The sequence below is a fragment of the Saccostrea cucullata genome, unplaced genomic scaffold (assembly GCF_032062105.1).
Source record: "Saccostrea cucullata isolate Sc308-1 unplaced genomic scaffold, CSIRO_AGI_Scuc_v1 ctg369, whole genome shotgun sequence".
Lineage (NCBI taxonomy): Eukaryota > Metazoa > Mollusca > Bivalvia > Ostreida > Ostreidae > Saccostrea > Saccostrea cuccullata.
In genome coordinates this window covers 119,496-136,656 of record NW_026922785.1, presented here as the reverse complement: position 1 = coordinate 136,656, position 17,161 = coordinate 119,496, and the positions used below count along the sequence as shown (strand labels likewise).

General features: G+C 33.6%; 3 protein-coding genes across 3 annotated transcripts; 1 reads left to right on the top strand and 2 right to left on the bottom strand.

The window, feature by feature from the left end:
* Positions 1–1,579: 1,579 nt before the first annotated feature.
* LOC134262468 (uncharacterized protein C7orf57 homolog) lies at positions 1,580–5,257 on the bottom strand. Its single transcript, XM_062744858.1, has 7 exons — positions 5,142–5,257; positions 4,606–4,785; positions 4,205–4,328; positions 3,281–3,604; positions 2,897–3,124; positions 2,548–2,658; positions 1,580–2,298 (listed from the first exon to the last, which is right to left on the bottom strand). The coding sequence occupies exons 1-7, from the start codon at positions 5,170–5,172 to the stop codon at positions 2,232–2,234; spliced, it is 1,065 nt and encodes a 354-aa protein (XP_062600842.1). The 5' UTR covers positions 5,173–5,257; the 3' UTR covers positions 1,580–2,231.
* A 92-nt stretch (positions 5,258–5,349) lies between these two features.
* On the top strand, positions 5,350–7,073 carry LOC134262470 (protein N-lysine methyltransferase METTL21A-like). Its single transcript, XM_062744859.1, has 3 exons — positions 5,350–5,640; positions 6,163–6,274; positions 6,380–7,073. Exons 1-3 carry the CDS (start codon positions 5,350–5,352, stop codon positions 6,760–6,762), a joined length of 786 nt encoding a protein of 261 aa, XP_062600843.1. The 3' UTR covers positions 6,763–7,073.
* On the bottom strand, positions 7,029–16,887 carry LOC134262467 (2-oxoglutarate and iron-dependent oxygenase JMJD4-like). Its single transcript, XM_062744857.1, has 7 exons — positions 16,611–16,887; positions 13,151–13,316; positions 11,912–12,040; positions 11,500–11,585; positions 11,217–11,398; positions 9,715–9,858; positions 7,029–7,540 (listed from the first exon to the last, which is right to left on the bottom strand). The coding sequence occupies exons 1-7, from the start codon at positions 16,885–16,887 to the stop codon at positions 7,115–7,117; spliced, it is 1,410 nt and encodes a 469-aa protein (XP_062600841.1). The 3' UTR covers positions 7,029–7,114.
* Between the last annotated feature and the right edge of the window lie 274 nt (positions 16,888–17,161).

The window sequence follows — 17,161 nt, the reverse complement described above, 5'->3', positions numbered from 1 at the left end:
ATGCCATAACATGATTCTACTGTACTAAGAGAAGAAGACTTCCAAGATTTTCCCCCTATATATTCCACAATATCAAGCCTAAATTTGGCCTTCTATCAGTGCCGTTCTTGTAATAATGATTCTTAGAAGATTTTTCTTCCTGTTGCTCCAATTTAAAATAATTTAACACCTTTAAGTGGCTTAACACACCTGCCCTCTCCTGGAGGGCATGGACTAAGGAATCTTGAGTCCACACATCTTAAGGATGCTTCTATCAAATGACTAAACATGGCGCTTAGTTCTAGAGAAGAATTTAAAATGTTTCCAGTATATTCTCATATTAATTAAACTTTAATCCCATATTGTGACTAAAATTTCTACCCTATGAAGCTACTGGTATATTTGTGACAAAAGTGAATCTGTACTACCTGAGGATGCTTGTATAATGTATTAATTCTCATCTTACTGTTCTCGAGAAATGATCAAGATTTCTTCCAAAGCAATATTTCCTGTAAACTCAGTTCTTCTTAATGTGGCCCCCCGATTTGAACAACCTTGAGTCTACACTACCTGAGTCTGCACTACCTGAGGATGGAATGTTCTTTATCAATCCAACTTATCAAGGCATGTGTAACTTTCATACAGGTTCTTTTTTAATTATTATTTATTTGCAAAATGGCAAATATTATATTAAAAGTAAATAAAGTAACATACTGATTTTTCGTACATTTTTTATACATTGTAATAAAACATTAAAGAAGTTTTTTTTTTTAGAAATCTTGTTATAATTTTATGTGACTGGTTTTATTTCATGTGGTTCTCAAAAAGTTTTTTATTTTTTTACAAAGATAATGCCATTAATTATTTTCAACAATTCTTAATCATCTCTCATTGAAAGAAGGCTTAAACTCTCAGTATAAGTACTGGTAAACCTGGGATTGATGTGTCCATTTGTAAAGGGTTGCTCTGTTTTGTGATAGCCTAAATTGTTTTACTTATAAGTAATATGGAAAGGGGAATTAAAATGCACATAAATAACAAAAATAAATTTTAACCATTTATTTCATTTAAATATTTAAAAATTGCATTAAATTGTTAAAACATATCTACATATATTTATATATACAAATAATCAATTGGTTATCTAAAAGCAAATTAAAACAATACTTTAAAAAATGTCAGACTCCAAACTGTTTTTCTTGTTTTGTTTCTCTTTTCTCATTTTGTAACTACCTATTAAGAGAAACTAGGTCTTAAATTAAATTATATAAATGAATTACATACTCTTAGAATATAGCTTGGGAACTGAATCAATTCAATATAATCCTTATAATAGAAAATAAATACAGAAAAAAATTAATCTTCAGGGGTATTTTTTTTTATTCTGAATAGTTCATAGATTCTGAGACACTGAATTTACTTGCATTCATTAAATTTCTAATACATGCCACCTTTCATTTGCTGGAGTGACTATTTTGGATCTAAGATCCTAATTTTTTAGCCTTAAACTTGTAGGAAGATGCTTTAACATCGATATGAAAATAAATGAAAAATTTATATTTTTTCTTATCATAAACCAACAGTGAGATTTTTACCCCCCCCCCCCAAAAAATACATTAATCTAAATTCTACATGCTGTTTAGATTTTGAAGTCCTAATAAAATTCTTCCTGCATAGCTACTGGTAAAAAATACTCATCAGCCTATTTAATCCTTTTTTTTAAAGAAAGCTTCTTTGTCGCACTTGTTAATACTGTTCTTTTGAGACATCATGGTTCAATTAATACCCTAACAAATTTATCAAGTCATGATAATCGAGATAAACCATAATGGAAATATTATGCACCAGCATCATAAAAATTGGATGCATTGTACAAGTAGTACTCAGTGGAAATATGCATACAGGACAAATCCACAGCCAAAAATACAGTAAAACATGGTTACAGTGATTCCACTAATAACTATTTCATGCTTATAGTGAAATGATTTCATTACCTGTAGACTTAAAAGGCATTATAAATTTATAATTTACATAATTACATAATGAATTATGTTTAAAAAAATTCAAGATGTTCCACTCTTACATGTTTTTCTGTATGTACAGTCATCAAATGCATTAATACTGACAGCAGCATTGAAAATCTTGTCCCAGCTGTGAGAGCTGATAATCAACTCAACCCTGTTTTCTTAATTATAAAAGTAATTAATTAGTATCACAGACAAAAAAAAATCCAGAGATGAATATGAAGCACGTTAATTTGTTGCAGCAATCATGGCCTTCGGCATGGTCTGGTCAACTCTAGAGGAAACATTTTTGAACCTATAAAAAGAAAAAAAATATGCTGCATCATTCTGGATTTTAACCTTAGCTGTTTACAGGATACACAAAACTAGCTCTTGGAAATTATAGTAAATCAACTCAAAATTCAGACTATGGTATAAAAGAAAATGAGCAATTTGCCACAGTCATAAAAACTGAGTAGAACAATTAGTGTCTTGTCTGTTCAGCATTAAAAAATTTCTGAGGTAAAATGTTGAATGCAATGACCTGCTCCCTATTTTGACTTACTTGGACATTTTGAAGAGCTCCTTCTCGGGGGCGGTTTTCTTTGAGGCTGTTGTGGAAGACACGGCTGAGCGACTGGAGTTATGAGCCGAGTCTACAGCATGTCCTCGTCTCCTGTAACAAAAAAAATAAAAATTATCCTGTCATCTCCACACAGAGGATTTTAACATACCAAAATTTGAATTTATCTATAGGTTGGAATTGATGGTCCTTAGCACTTTTTTTATACATTTAATTTCAATGTGTGAATCCCTTGAATATTTTGAATTTTTCTACTCAGTCTTAATTTGTTTTGAGATAAAAAGATTTGACTGTAGTATAGAACAATCTTAATCAACCAAATCAGACTTACTGTGGCTGGTACACGGGTTGCCTGGCTTTGCCGATGGTTGTGTTATACTCAGACACTAGAGGCTCCTTATTCTGAGGCCCCTGTGAAGCTATCATCTGTCTGTGTTTTTCCCTCAGTCTGTCCTGCTTATATTCCCATTTACGAACTTCATCCTGCCATTCTCTGTCATAAGCATAGGACAAGAGTTTGGTCATTTTGGGCTTCTCTGTCTTATCTGATGCTTCAGGTCTGTACAAATAAAAAAATTTCAAAAAACAATTCTAGATCCATAAGTAAGAAAGGAAGTTTTTTAAAGAATGGTGTGAATACAAAGTTCATAGAATTAATGACTTAAAACAAAACTTGACCACACTTCACTGACAATAAATTTTTTCCTATACATACAAAGGTAAGTATTTCAGTCTGTCTCGGCCATCTTCCCTTGTGGCCATTTTGGCAGTAGCGACTTGCTGGGAGGTTTTCATGCCTGCAGGGGGAGGGGGAGCTTTCTTGGTCCTGAAAGGTTTACTGCTTCGTACACCGTACCCAGGCTTGATCACTTCTGGAAGCTTGACGGTTTTGTCTGTTGCCCCCTTCCCATCTCGCTCAAAAGCTGATACATTATCAAAACCATAGGGTGCTCTTCTTGGTCTTTCATAAGAATCTGACTGTGCATCTGGATTGAACACTTCATGGTACATGTACTCAGGTACGGTAAACTGGTATGGTCTAAAATTAAAGTATAATTAAAGTCCTCACAAGTATGTTAAGTGTAGATATGAAGTACTTCTTTGATAACATAAAAAATGATGATACATTTAGTGGAGTGTATCAATAAACCTTAAAGAAAAAAAGGTACAGTCAAACTTTATTAGCTTAACCTTGATGGGACCAAAAAAACTTCAAGATTTCAAAGGATTTAAAGAATAACTGATTGGGACTTCAAAAATCACTTTGACATACCCATGGTATTTAACATAATAGTGTTTGAGATACCTAAGTTCAACTGTATCTACAAAATTGATCTAAATTATAATGTAAAAATTAAACCATGAACAATGGTAAACACAAAAATCAAGTAATATTTAACAATTTATATATATAGTTATACAATACTTCACTTTTTTTTTTTATATTATCAACATATTTTTTTTCCACAGAGGTCATAAATATGTGGAATCACAATTTCAGTACAAGCCATGGGTATAGTGAAAAAAAACTATCACACACAGAAAAAAACTATGACTACAGTATTTCACAATGAATAATCCATTTTCTACCTCACTTTTACTCTAGTTTACCACTCCCAGAATTAGATATTCCACCTACTCTGTTTTTTCTTTCTCCTCCTCTGCTTCCAGTCTATTGTCTTCTAGATAAAACCATTCATTCCTAGGATACGATACAGGCTCCCTCTCTCTCATGTTAAGATTCTCCTTGAATTGGAGTAAAGCTAAGTAAACAATTAAAAGAAAATGAATAATCTTATATAAAAAAAAGAGATATTGGCTATATATTTTTTTAACTTTTAGAATCCTGCATATTGTCATCCTTGCAATGCCAGGGGTTCTGAATCAAAATGTTCGGTCCAACAACAATTAGTTGTTGACTCAGGACCCCTGGTATTGTGAGAATTGAAAATTGGTTGGAGCTGTTTTTCTACAAATGTAAATGCACAAAACAGAAACAAAATTTTCATTGTATCTGATTAATCACCACTATTAGCTTACTTTGTCTGCCACCAGATTTGGCTAGACGAACATATTTGGTGTCGGTGTCTTTGAACAAAGACCTCTGGGCCTCCTCCTCAGGGGGAAGATCAGTATTCAGCCCTGGAATCTGGGAGGTGTAGGGAACTGGCACTGGTTCAGATTTTGGCTGTCTTTTAGCAGGAGCATGGTAAAACCAGCCTAGAAGGAAAGTACAAAGAAAAAATATAATTCATACATTAAACCTTCTTGAAATGTCTTTAATTTCTTGAATCTATGACTAAAGGTCCAACCATGACACCGTTTGTAAAATTGTGTCCCTTTGAGGTGTCATCAAAAAAGAAACAATAAATCTTTTCTTTTGATAACAGTAATGTATGTTAAGATCTTTTTTTTTGGGGGGGGGGGGGTTATTATACAGATATTTTTATTCATAAATTAAATCTAATGAGTGCATTGTTGAACAATTTCAATAAACATTAAAGCAATAGTAGAAATATCACAACGACTTAGCGATATAAATATTAGGGATTGTTCTTATAAATATGTATACTTACCACATTCCTTTATATTTTTATTCGTGGCCATTGAAACTGTTTGTAAATATCCTTTGAATATATTGCTACTGATTGTAAATACACATGGCCGACATAATATAAACGTCGTTATGGATACAGCTGATTTGCTTTTCGAACCCGACGATATTACATGACCAAAAACCTGTTTCCGGTGTAAACAATACAACGTGGCCTGCTACAATAATTGATGTTTTCGACTTTTATTACCCGTCTAGCTCTTATTGGAATATTTATTCGAGGTGACTGTTCTGGCATTCATCACTGTGTGAAGTCGAATTTTGACGATAACAGCTGTACTGCCGCGAAAGAAGGGTTAAAATCCGATGAACTGACAATGGCATTAGTTCCATACGATGCCAATAAAGATATTCTAGCTATCTTTAACAAACCAGAGCGAGTGTTTCATTTTGCTGGAAAGGAATTAAAGATACCACAGGACTGGAATAACTTAGGCGTAGCGGCTGTTGTCTGGGATGCGGTAGATTTATTTACACATATTCTAAAAATTTAATTTGTATCAAACACACACTGATTTAGGTTAAAAACTTGTCACAGACATCTAAAAGTGTATCAATAGGCTGCATATAAAGAAATATATGAAAAAGCGTTGCCTTTGACTATGATGAGGGTCAGGTGGCAACTTGCTGATAAAATGTTCAGGTACTTGTGAAAGTATGAAATCAATCAGGACTGGACAGGACTAAGAGTCATAGGCTATGAGTAGGCTAATTTAGTTACTACTATCATAGAGTAGATGACTCTTTTTAGAAAGGTTATGATGAACTATTGACTTCTCAAACAGAGATAGGCCATCTCGGTCTTTGTTTCCCATCTGTGTGATACTGCATATATAGAATTTCTTGAAATTTCAGATAGGCACAGTCATAACCTCAATGATAGATTTTGGAAGCCTTGGCTCAGGTGAGCTAAAAAGGCTCTTTATTTAACAACTACGATATATGCAAATGGTCTTAAAGACTTATTATTTTCTGTATTGTAGGCAGTTGTTCTTTCTGAATACCTAGAAGCAGGGCATGTACATTTGGAGGGAAAGAGAGTGATAGAACTTGGAGCAGGATCTGGTCTAGTTGGTATGGTGGCTACATTACTGGGTGAGTTCTGCTCAGAACTTCAAATCGCTTGTACTTCATGTCATACAAGGTCTCAACCAGATTCAGTATGAAAAGACTGTTCTTTATCATTTGCGTTTCAAACAGGGGCTGAAACGATTCTGACAGATCAAGAAAAAGCAATTCCATATTTAACTAAAGTAGTTACCAGCAATCTACCTGAGGAACTTAAAGGAAAATCTGAAGTGAAGGCCTTGGACTGGCAAGGAAATTTAGAATCCTACCAAGAGACATTTGATGTGATCCTGGGAGCTGACATTATATACATTGAAGACACCTTTCCTGACTTGTTGAGAACTATTGAACACCTTAGTAATGAAGAGACATTAGTTTATATTTCTTGCAGAATAAGATATACAAGAGATTCAAACTTTTTGAAAATGTTTTCAGATGTGTTTGAACTGAAAAAGGTTCATGTTGATAGACAGCGGGATATTACAATCTACAAAGGGAGGAAAAAACCTAAATGAAACATGGTACATGTATATAAATATGGTTATCAGAAAAGACTGCAGAAAGTACTTTTATCAGATATAAGATTGAAAGGCCAGAATGCATTGTTTTTAAATTTGTAAAAATGTTACACTGAGTAATTTAAATGATGATATCTTGCAAAGGTTATACTCTAGAATAAGCTTGTCATTTATCACAGTTTCATGCAGAAGCATTCTCTTATATTGTTCAAAAAATGAGTTCAAATGAATTTAAAGATAGTCTTTTACTGATAAGTAAGAATTTTACATAGTATTTTCTCTTGTGAAAATAAAGTACATATATTTTAAATATATTAAATAAAACATTAAGAACAATAAATTTCATATTTTACAAAAAGTCGTTGATCATTTCTTCGATCTTTAAGATTAGTTTATTAGCCCTGCTTTCACATTCAGGTAAAGAAGTAAATTCTGAAGTACAAATCATATCACTCAATATGTCCTGGACACTGTGAAGATCAAATACACAATGATTTATCTGCCCCTCATCCATAGGCAATCCTTTATCTATAGTCAAGCTCATAGAATTATTTCCCTTTGTTTCTCCTGTTGATTTTTCTTCTGGAACACAAATGGCATTACCATGATTACATGTAATACCTTGAGTTTTGCCTGGTTCATTTTGATGTATGTCTGATTGATTTGTCATAAGCTTTATCTGGTTTTGCAGAAGTTTTATCCTGTTAAGGGCAATGACTTCCATAAACTGTAGAAACTCCTCATAATCAATTCCACAGCTTGCCTTTAGGATCAGCTAAGTCATGTAAAATTGTAGAACAATGTCATTGTTAACATCACTATAAACCATAGCAAAGAGTCAAAGATCTTAAAAAACAGCAACTATTTATTCATCATAATTATTAACAGTGATTCAAAATACCAATTCTGTGTGTCTGTCATGTCAAGATTTTTACCTAAGTGTGTTTGTCTGTCTGTTATGTCAAGATGTTTACCTGAGTTTGTCTGTCTGTCATGTCAAGATGTTTACCTGAGTTTGTTTGTCTGTCTGTCATGTCTAGATGTTAACCTGAGTTTGTTTGTCTGTCTGTTATGTCAAGATGTTTACCTGAGTTTGTTTGTCTGTCTGTCATTTCTAGATGTTTACCTGAGTTTGCTTGTCTGTTATGTCAAGATGTTTACCTGAGTTTGTTTGTCTGTCAGACATGTCTAGATGTTTACCTGAGTTTGTTTGTCTGTGTGTTATATCAAGATGTTTACCCAAGTTTGTTTGTCTGTCTGTCTTGTTTAGATGTTTACCTGAGTTTGTTTGTCTGTCTGTCATGTCTAGATGTTTACCTGAGTTTGTTTGTCTGTCTGTCATGTCTAGATGTTTACCTGAGTTTGTTTGTCTGTCTGTCATGTTTAGATGTTTACCTGAGTTTGTTTGTCTATCTATCATGTTTAAATGTTTACCTGAGTTTGTTTGTCTGTCATGTCTAAATGTTTACCTGAGTTTGTTTGTTTGTCTGTTCTGTCAAGATGTTTACCTGAGTTTGTTTGTCTGTCCTGTCAAGATGTTTACCTGAGTTTGTTTGTCTGTCTGTCATGTTTAGATGTTTACCTGAGTTTGTTTGTCTGTCTGTCATGTTTAGATGTTTACCTGAGTTTGTTTGTCTGTCTGTCATGTTTAGATGTTTACCTGAGTTTGTTTGTCTGTCTGTCATGTTTAGATGTTTACCTGAGTTTGTTTGTCTATCTGTCGTGTTTAAATGTTTACCTGAGTTTGTTTGTCTGTCTGTCATGTTTAGATGTTTTTCAATGTGTGTACACCTGTTGTAACAGAGTATGTGTGTTCGTGAGAGTACCCCTCTGTTGTTACCTGAGCTTGTGTGTCTGTTTGTGTGTACACCTCTGTTGTAACCTGAGTTTGTGTGTACTAGTGTGTGTGTTCACCTGTTGTAATAGAGTTTGTGTGTTTGTGAGTGAACACCTCTGTTGTTACTGATTCTGTGTGTGGTTACTGAGAGTCCGTGTGTCTGTCTGTTTGTACACTTCTGTGTTATCTGAATCTGTGCATCTGTGTGTACATCTGTGTAGTTACTTAGTCTGTGAGTCTGTATATCTCTGTGGTTACCTGAGTCTGTACATCTGTGTAGTTACTTAGTCTGTGTGTCTGTACATCTCTGTGGTTACCTGAGTCTGTACATCTGTGTAGTTACTTAGTCTGTGTGTCTGTACATCTCTGTGGTTACCTGAGTCTGTACATCTGTGTAGTTACTTAGTCTGTGTGTCTGTACCCCTCTGTGGTTACCTGAGTCTGTACATCTGTGTAGTTACTTAGTCTGTGTGTCTGTACATCTCTGTGGTTACCTGAGTCTGTACATCTGTGTAGTTACTTAGTCTGTGTGTCTGTAAATCTCTGTGGTTACCTGAGTGTGTACATCTGTGTAGTTACTTAGTCTGTGTGTCTGTACATCTCTGTGGTTACCTGAGTGTGTACATCTGTGTAGTTACTTAGTCTGTGTGTCTGTACATCTCTGTGGTTACCTGAGTCTGTGCATCTGTGTAGTTACTTAGTCTGTGTGTCTGTACATCTCTGTGGTTACTTGAGTCTGTACATCTGTGTAGTTACTTAGTCTGTGTGTCTGTACATCTCTGTGGTTACCTGAGTGTGTACATCTGTGTAGTTACTTAGTCTGTGTGTCTGTACATCTCTGTGGTTACCTGAGTGTGTACATCTGTGTAGTTACTTAGTCTGTGTGTCTGTACATCTCTGTGGTTACCTGAGTCTGTGCATCTGTGTAGTTACTTAGTCTGTGTGTCTGTACACCTCTGTGGATACGTGGGTCTGTACATCTGTGTGTGTACCTCTGTGTAGTTACTTAGTCTGTGTGTTTGTACACCTCTGTGATTATCTGAGTCTGTACATCTGTGTGTGTACCTCTGTGTAGTTACTTAGTCTGTGTGTCTGTACCCCTCTGTGGTTACCTGACATTGCTGATCCCAGCCTTCCATCCCTCTACAGTCCTCAATCTCCCGCTGGACTTGGACCAGGTTGTTCTTGATGTACTGCCAACAAATGTCTACATTACAACCATTCAGCCAGTTATGATTAATCGAGATGGTATCTTCCTAAATTGAACAGAATTATCATAACCTAGAAAATACTCATTGACATTTAGATATTTAGGAAATAGTAATATTAGTAAAAACTTTTTTAAATACCAGTATTTATTTGTTGTCAGAAGTAAATGCATTTTCTATGCATGTATAATAATGTATTTGTAACAATTCATCTTAAAAATATCTGATATACTTAACTTTATTTCTTTCATAATAGATTTGAAAAGTGCAACACAGAAGACTTCAGCTTCTTTGATTTTCTATGATTAAACACAATGATAAAATGGTAGAGGAATACAGGTGTTTCGGGTTAAAAGATTAAGTATCTTTAAAATAATTTATATAAACACTTTCCCAATACTTTGTGTTAATGGACAAACCAAAGTTCATGTATTAGGATATCAATCATACCCCTCCCCAGTTCTAAAGCTCTATTCATTAAGCAAATGTTGTTTTCAAGTTTTCATCCACTGTGGTACTTGGATATACATGTGCAGTCAAAAGGAATATCAAACATGAATTTATTCTCAAGATTACTTTAAGGGGGCCGACTATAGTTTTTTTGTGTGAAAACTACAATAGCGAAACTCTTCATTTTTATACCATATATAACTCACATTAACTTCAGTGTACATGCAAAGTTTGGGGGAAATCTACCGTCCAGGTATTTTTGAGGGACCGTCTCAAAATACAGGTACATTTACTAAAGGATTATATAGGAAAATGCCAATTTTTAGCACTTTAAAGCAAATTATACAAATACTACAATAGACATTTTGTTCAAACTATAATATTTGATGAGTAATACTATATTATACAATATATGTAAGAAACACAAAATTCTACCGTCTTGTTACCAGAGGGGGCATCTCAAAATGCAAAAAATTAGCAATTTTTACTATTTATATAGAGTATTACAAAATATGACGTACACAATGGATTCAAATGAAAACATAATAAAAATATTGGAGATATTCTCAAATTTCTATGTTTTAAATTTCAAGAGCGTATGTTTATTACTTTTTCTTCAATAATATTTTTATTACCCCTTTCTTTAAGAGCTACAGATTATCATAACGTCAAAAACACACTGCAACGACGTCAACCTACCTACCAATTGCAAAACCGGTTAAAAAATCAGTTATATCAAATTGTAATTACATTTGTATACCTATAATTAATTATTTTTGTTTAATTTAAATAATTAAGCGAAAAAAGTTGCATTAAAACAGTAAATACGCTTTATTTTACTATGATGCGCGAAATATTGCGCAATGAAAACTATAGTCGGCCCCCTTAAATCCTAGACTCAATATCCATGCATGCTATAGTTTGTGAAGATTTTTAAATGAGAAGGAAGTTCTCACCAAATTATAGACTTGGTGATGCCATCCACTGGGAACATAAATTATCTCCCCTGCCTCTTGTATGATTTCTATCCTAGATTTCACTTGAGTATATTTTGGGTACAAGATTACATCATCCAAATCACTTGAATTCACATCATAAACCAAATGTCCATATTTATTGCATAGATTTTCTTCTTCACCTGAAACAATATTTACATGTATATCAGTATAATGCATCTTTCTTTATGTGTGTTTTTTTAAACTTGTACAAAAAAGAGGTTAAGAAAAAACAAACATTTACCTGGAGGATAGAATATCCACCTCTTTTTCCCACAAATATTGGCAGACCAGCTAAACGACCTGAACACATCTGCATGGAAAGGTGTCCTGAAAAATAAATTTCCATCTCCGACAAGTCAAATTTTGTTGTCAGCTAATGCTCACAACAAATATTTTGATAAGGTACAGGGAATACAATTGAACTTGGGTATCTTAAACACTGATATCTCGTGAATATGTTGAAGTGATTTAGAAGTCCCAACCACATAATAATATCTCTTATTAAGTAATTTACCCTTGATATCTTGAATCTTTTGATATGTTGCATTTCTTTCTCAGTCCCATGGAGTTTGAGAATAACAAGAATTGACTATTAATATAAGTCATTATTATATGGAGGTAAGAAGGTTACTGTTTAGATATTCCACATTTACCAAGAGCCTTTGGGTCCCATGTAAACAAATCTGTAATCATCCCTGTCTTCCCTTGTGTCCCAGAACTCATTCAGCCAGTCTGACGTAAAGCCACACGGAGTCTCGTAGGCTTTGTATTCAGGAAACTCTCTACAAATCAGGAAATTTATGATCTTAATTGTTAAGAAAATGGTTGCAAAACCCATGTTTATCTTATAAATGCTGCAAGTGTTGGAAAAAAATTAAATGAAATCCTGCCTATCTTTTAGATGTGCCCATCTTAAAGGGTCCCTCTCTTTCAGGGCATTATAAAAGGGCTTTTAAAGGATTAAAATTGGTGTAAGACCTTGACATTTAGCTTAGATCTTTACTCACAGAAACTCTTTGGATAAGGTATGGGCCAGTTCATTGATTTCACACAAATCTGCAATGACCTTTACCTTTGATATAAAAAAATAGTTCTAGGTCACTGCATATCCTTTACCCATTGCATAGGGACTCTGCAGGTAAAGCATGAATCTGATATGGTCAAAAGAAAAGTATATATGCTTTGGACAAGGATTTTATCACAGACTACATGGCACAGAGGATCAGAATGAGGCATTATTTTTGCGAACTTGTTCACCAGAAAACTTGATGGACTCGCATGAAAGTAAAATTCTAATAAAAGCAGAAGTTTGAAAACTCAACTCCTGCTATTGAAAGTTGTCAAACCTGAGAAACTTTGACTTTTTTAGCAACATAAAGGTTGGGTGACAAAATTGAGACAACAAATCTAAGCGACAGAAGTTTACTAAAAAATTGTGACATCATTGTTTTTACAGTGTGCAAAGCCAAAAGATAATGTTGGATTCATCTGAGGTGAGTAGAATTTACTAATGATTACACAAATAAAACTGTGCTTGTCCTTACAGATTCACTGTCAAATATATATACTGTGAAATCACAAATTTTCGGCGGGGGGGGGGGGGGAGTAAATTTTCGCTCATCATTGCTTTCGAGGTATGAAGAGAACCACAAATTCATTTCCACCATGAAATGTAAAATGTACATACATAACTACTCAACAATTCTTTCATACACAAATTCAGATCCCCACGAACCAAGAGTTTTTACCCAAACCACGAAAATTTGATACCACGAAAATATATTATATAATAGTATACAAGAAAATGCTATCCTCCTTGTACATATGCTTATGGACTCTATGCATTATTTACAGAAAATATTTATCAACAATCTGACTTGTAGGACACCAACCTTATGAAGTGCCAGTCTTTTAAATACAAATTATCCATGCTATCAGGGTAGCCTGTCTCTATGTAGCTTTGCCAATAGTCCAAGAAATCAGAGAAGGTTTTCTCTTCTTTGGGCTGTGAAGAATATTTCTCCTTTTTGCAGTTTGCAACAGGCACACAAGCATGACCTTTGAATACAGACAACAATCATACTTCTCTCACAAATTCAATTAATCTATCAAAAATTTTAGTGAAGCTTTGAAAACAAATTACATGGATCAAGTTAGAAAAATTGTTGATCATGAAATCTGGATATAGCTAGTGTATAACAGGTGTGCATACAAGTTTATCACAGGCACTTAGCAAGAAAAGTTTTGGCACTGTTTACAGAGAGTAAAGAAAACTAAAACTGTCCAAATGGGACAAAAGGCCCCCACTGGGTTTTTCAGAGGTGCTAAATCATGAATATTTTATGGATCTATTAGAGAAGAGAGAAATGCTAAAACATTCTTAGTGCAAATGAAATTGCTCATTATATTTTTTTTATAAATGAAACGAAGGCACAGCCTAATAAAAAAAAAATTGACTAAATATACGGACCAGACAAGAGTTATGAACTTTTTCTGTCAGTGACCTTGAACTTGAATAAATGACCTTGATCCAAAGTCATGACACAGCCTCAGGTCATAAGCAATGTTTGTGTGAAGTAGTCGATTCAAGTTTTTCCATAATAAAGATATGTACCAAACATGAATTATGAATTTTTTCTTTCAGTGACCTTGAACTTCCCCAGATGACCTTGGGTCAAGGTCATGACACACCCTTAGGTCATGAGCAATCTTTGTGTGAAATGAGAACCTGCCAAGTTTATCCATAAGAAAGATATGGAACCGACACAAATTATGAAATTTTTCTTCCAGTGACCTTGAACTTGCCCAGATGACCTTGGGTCAAGGTCATGACACACCCTTAGGTCATGAGCAATCTTTGTGTGAAATGAGAACCTACCAAGTTTATCCATAAGAAAGATATGGACCAGACACAAATTATGAAATTTTTCTTCCAGTGACCTTGAACTTCCCAAGATGACCTTGGATCAAGGTCATCACACACCCTTAGGTCATGAGCAATCTTTGTGTGAAATGAGAACCTACCAAGTTTATCCATACGAAAGATATGGAACGGACACAAATTATGAAATTTTTCTTCAGTGACCTTGAACTTCCCCAGATGACCTTGGGTCAAGATCATGACACACCCTTAGGTCATGAGCAATGATTGTGTGAAATGAGAATCTACCAAGTTTATCCACATGAAAGATATGGAACGGACACAAATTATGAAATTTTTCTTCCAGTGACCCCCAAATTACCTTGGGTCAAGGTGATGACATATCCTTAGGCCATTTGTGAAATGAGAACCTACCAAGTTTATCCATTAGAAAGATATGGACCGGACACGACTTATGAAATTTTTGTTTTGTGCTTTGTGTTGAGTAGTAGATTCTAATGTTCCTCTGTAAGAAAGATATGGACCTGACATGTTTGCACAGACAGACGGACAAGCTGATTTCTATATACCCCCTCAAACTTCGTTTGCAGGGGGTATAATAAAGACAAGCATGCCATACCCTGGTATATGGTTTTGTAAATAAATTATCTTAGAAAACAATGGTAATAAACAGTTTGCTCAACATGCTCATGCAGTTATTGTGGTACTATGGATTGAAAATTATTTTAGAATATTTACATCCGCTGAATATTTTCTCCTTTATTTCTTAAGAAAACCGATTGCGTTAATCACTGCATGAACTACAGTCGGCATGTCGCCTGTACAGATTTCTTGATCAGTGGCTGTTCCATCAATGAAACGTATAAAGACATTCGCATCATTAATACAATAATTAATTTTTTTAATCCTACTTTAAATGATTATTTAAACAATATAAATATAAACAACAAAATGCTTTCTTTGTTTGTTATTACTGGAATTAATGGTCGCAGCTACTGCAGAAAAAATTTACATATCCCATTTACGTATTTAAGTATTTTTTCTGCAACAGCTGCTTCCAATAATTCCAGTAATAACAAACAAAGAAAGCATTTTATTGTTTAAAACAAGTGCCTCCTGTGATGCAAATGCATACAATATACAATGTACTTCACAACCCAATCACAGGGGCTTACCACATTATTACTATTGACTGTTTATCCTGCACCAGGGATGGGGTCAATTACATAGGAAAGTAATTAATTAAATTACAATTACTCTCCCAAAACCTTCAATTAAATTACCATTACCATTACATGGATTTTGAAATGTAATTAATTAAATTACAATTACTTTGCAAATGTAATTAATTAAATTACAAATTACATTCAAAAATACACGTATAAAAGTAAATAGTCATGTATATTCCTTTACATTTATAGCAGATTATTTAACAATATTTTTTACAATAATATTATTAAAAGCTTCATACATTTTTCAAATACTGTTTCCCCTAAAAAAATTTGAAGATATCCTTTCCACTGTATTTTTGAGAAAAATGCATAGTATTACATGTAGATACTGACTATAGCTAGTAGAAAGTTTACAAATCGTTTTACCTTAATTCATGTTTAAATTTTGGAATCATTTTTAAGTTTTCCCATAAACAAGTGATAAATTTATGCTAAATGTACTTTTGATGCTTTATTTGCCTTTATATTTCCTTATTTCAGCATCATAGGTTTACCTCAAAATGTGGGTATGCAAACTACAATTTAAAGTCAAAGAGTACAATCAAAGGTAAAAATGTACTTCACAACTTCCAACACAAGCTCCAACAAAAGGATTAGAAGCCATTTGACTTCTTATTTTCATATGGATTTATTAAAAAATCAAAATATGAATTTCATTTGTAAACTTTACAAAGATTAATTTGATTTAAAAGTTGTTTTTTTTTTAATGAAAAGGGGCATTGTATTTAAACATCAATTGACATAAAAAGGAAAATTCTTTTCAAGAAATTTCACTTTTAAAATTTTTGGTCCAAAATATAAGTTATCAACCTTTCATAAATAATGTTTATGAAATTGATTGAGAGGAGACTATTTTTCATTTATTTAAAATCAGTGTAATTGAATGTAATTGAGAAGCAATTGTGAATTACATGCCTTTTTGGAAAGTAATTAATTAAATTACCATTACTTGTAATTGAAAACTTGGTCAATTACACATTACTTTCAATAACATCGAAATTTGTAATTAATTACAGTCAATTACCATTACACATTACCATTACCCCATCCCTGTCCTGCACTATAAAAGTAATGAAATACACTCTCTATTTTTTAATGTAGGGTTGGTCAAAAAGAACCATTGAGAAGCCCTTGTGATCATGGTGATCACGAGTTGCAATTTGTTCTTCCTACTCCTAGAAATTTACAAAAAAACAGTGTTAATCTATCTTTTAAAATATCACATATAAAAACTCATACCAAACTTCTCCCTCAAAAACTTAAAGTTTGGTTGTCCATTTTGGAGTACCCAGTCCTTCCTGCTGTTCCATGTGTCAGTATTCTGAGATGACAAGATGCAGGGCCGATTTCTCAACAAATAGCTTTCAAAGAATTCACTGTATGATTGGTTTGTAAGCACAGCACCTATACGTTCAACGTATATCTTTGAATAATCCCGCAACTTCTTCTTTCTTGCTGTATTACTTGCATCAAGTACAGAACTAGAAAGTTTGTTTATAATCATGGGGGCCGCCATTGTGATTTCTATATATTGTATCTCGATCTCGATCTTAAAGTTATAGCCTTTGCTATTCAAATTATTAATAATCTCATGAGATTTAGATAATCCAGGAGTGTGTTTAGTGAATGTAACAACTAAAAACAAGAAACGGTTTATTATAATAAGCCTTCAACTTCCAAATCTGGCCTAGAAATCCTAGTGTATATAAATTAAAGCAAATATGTTATTTCTGTAATGCTATATATATTTGCAGACTATAAATAAAACTAAATTGACTTGATTTACTTGA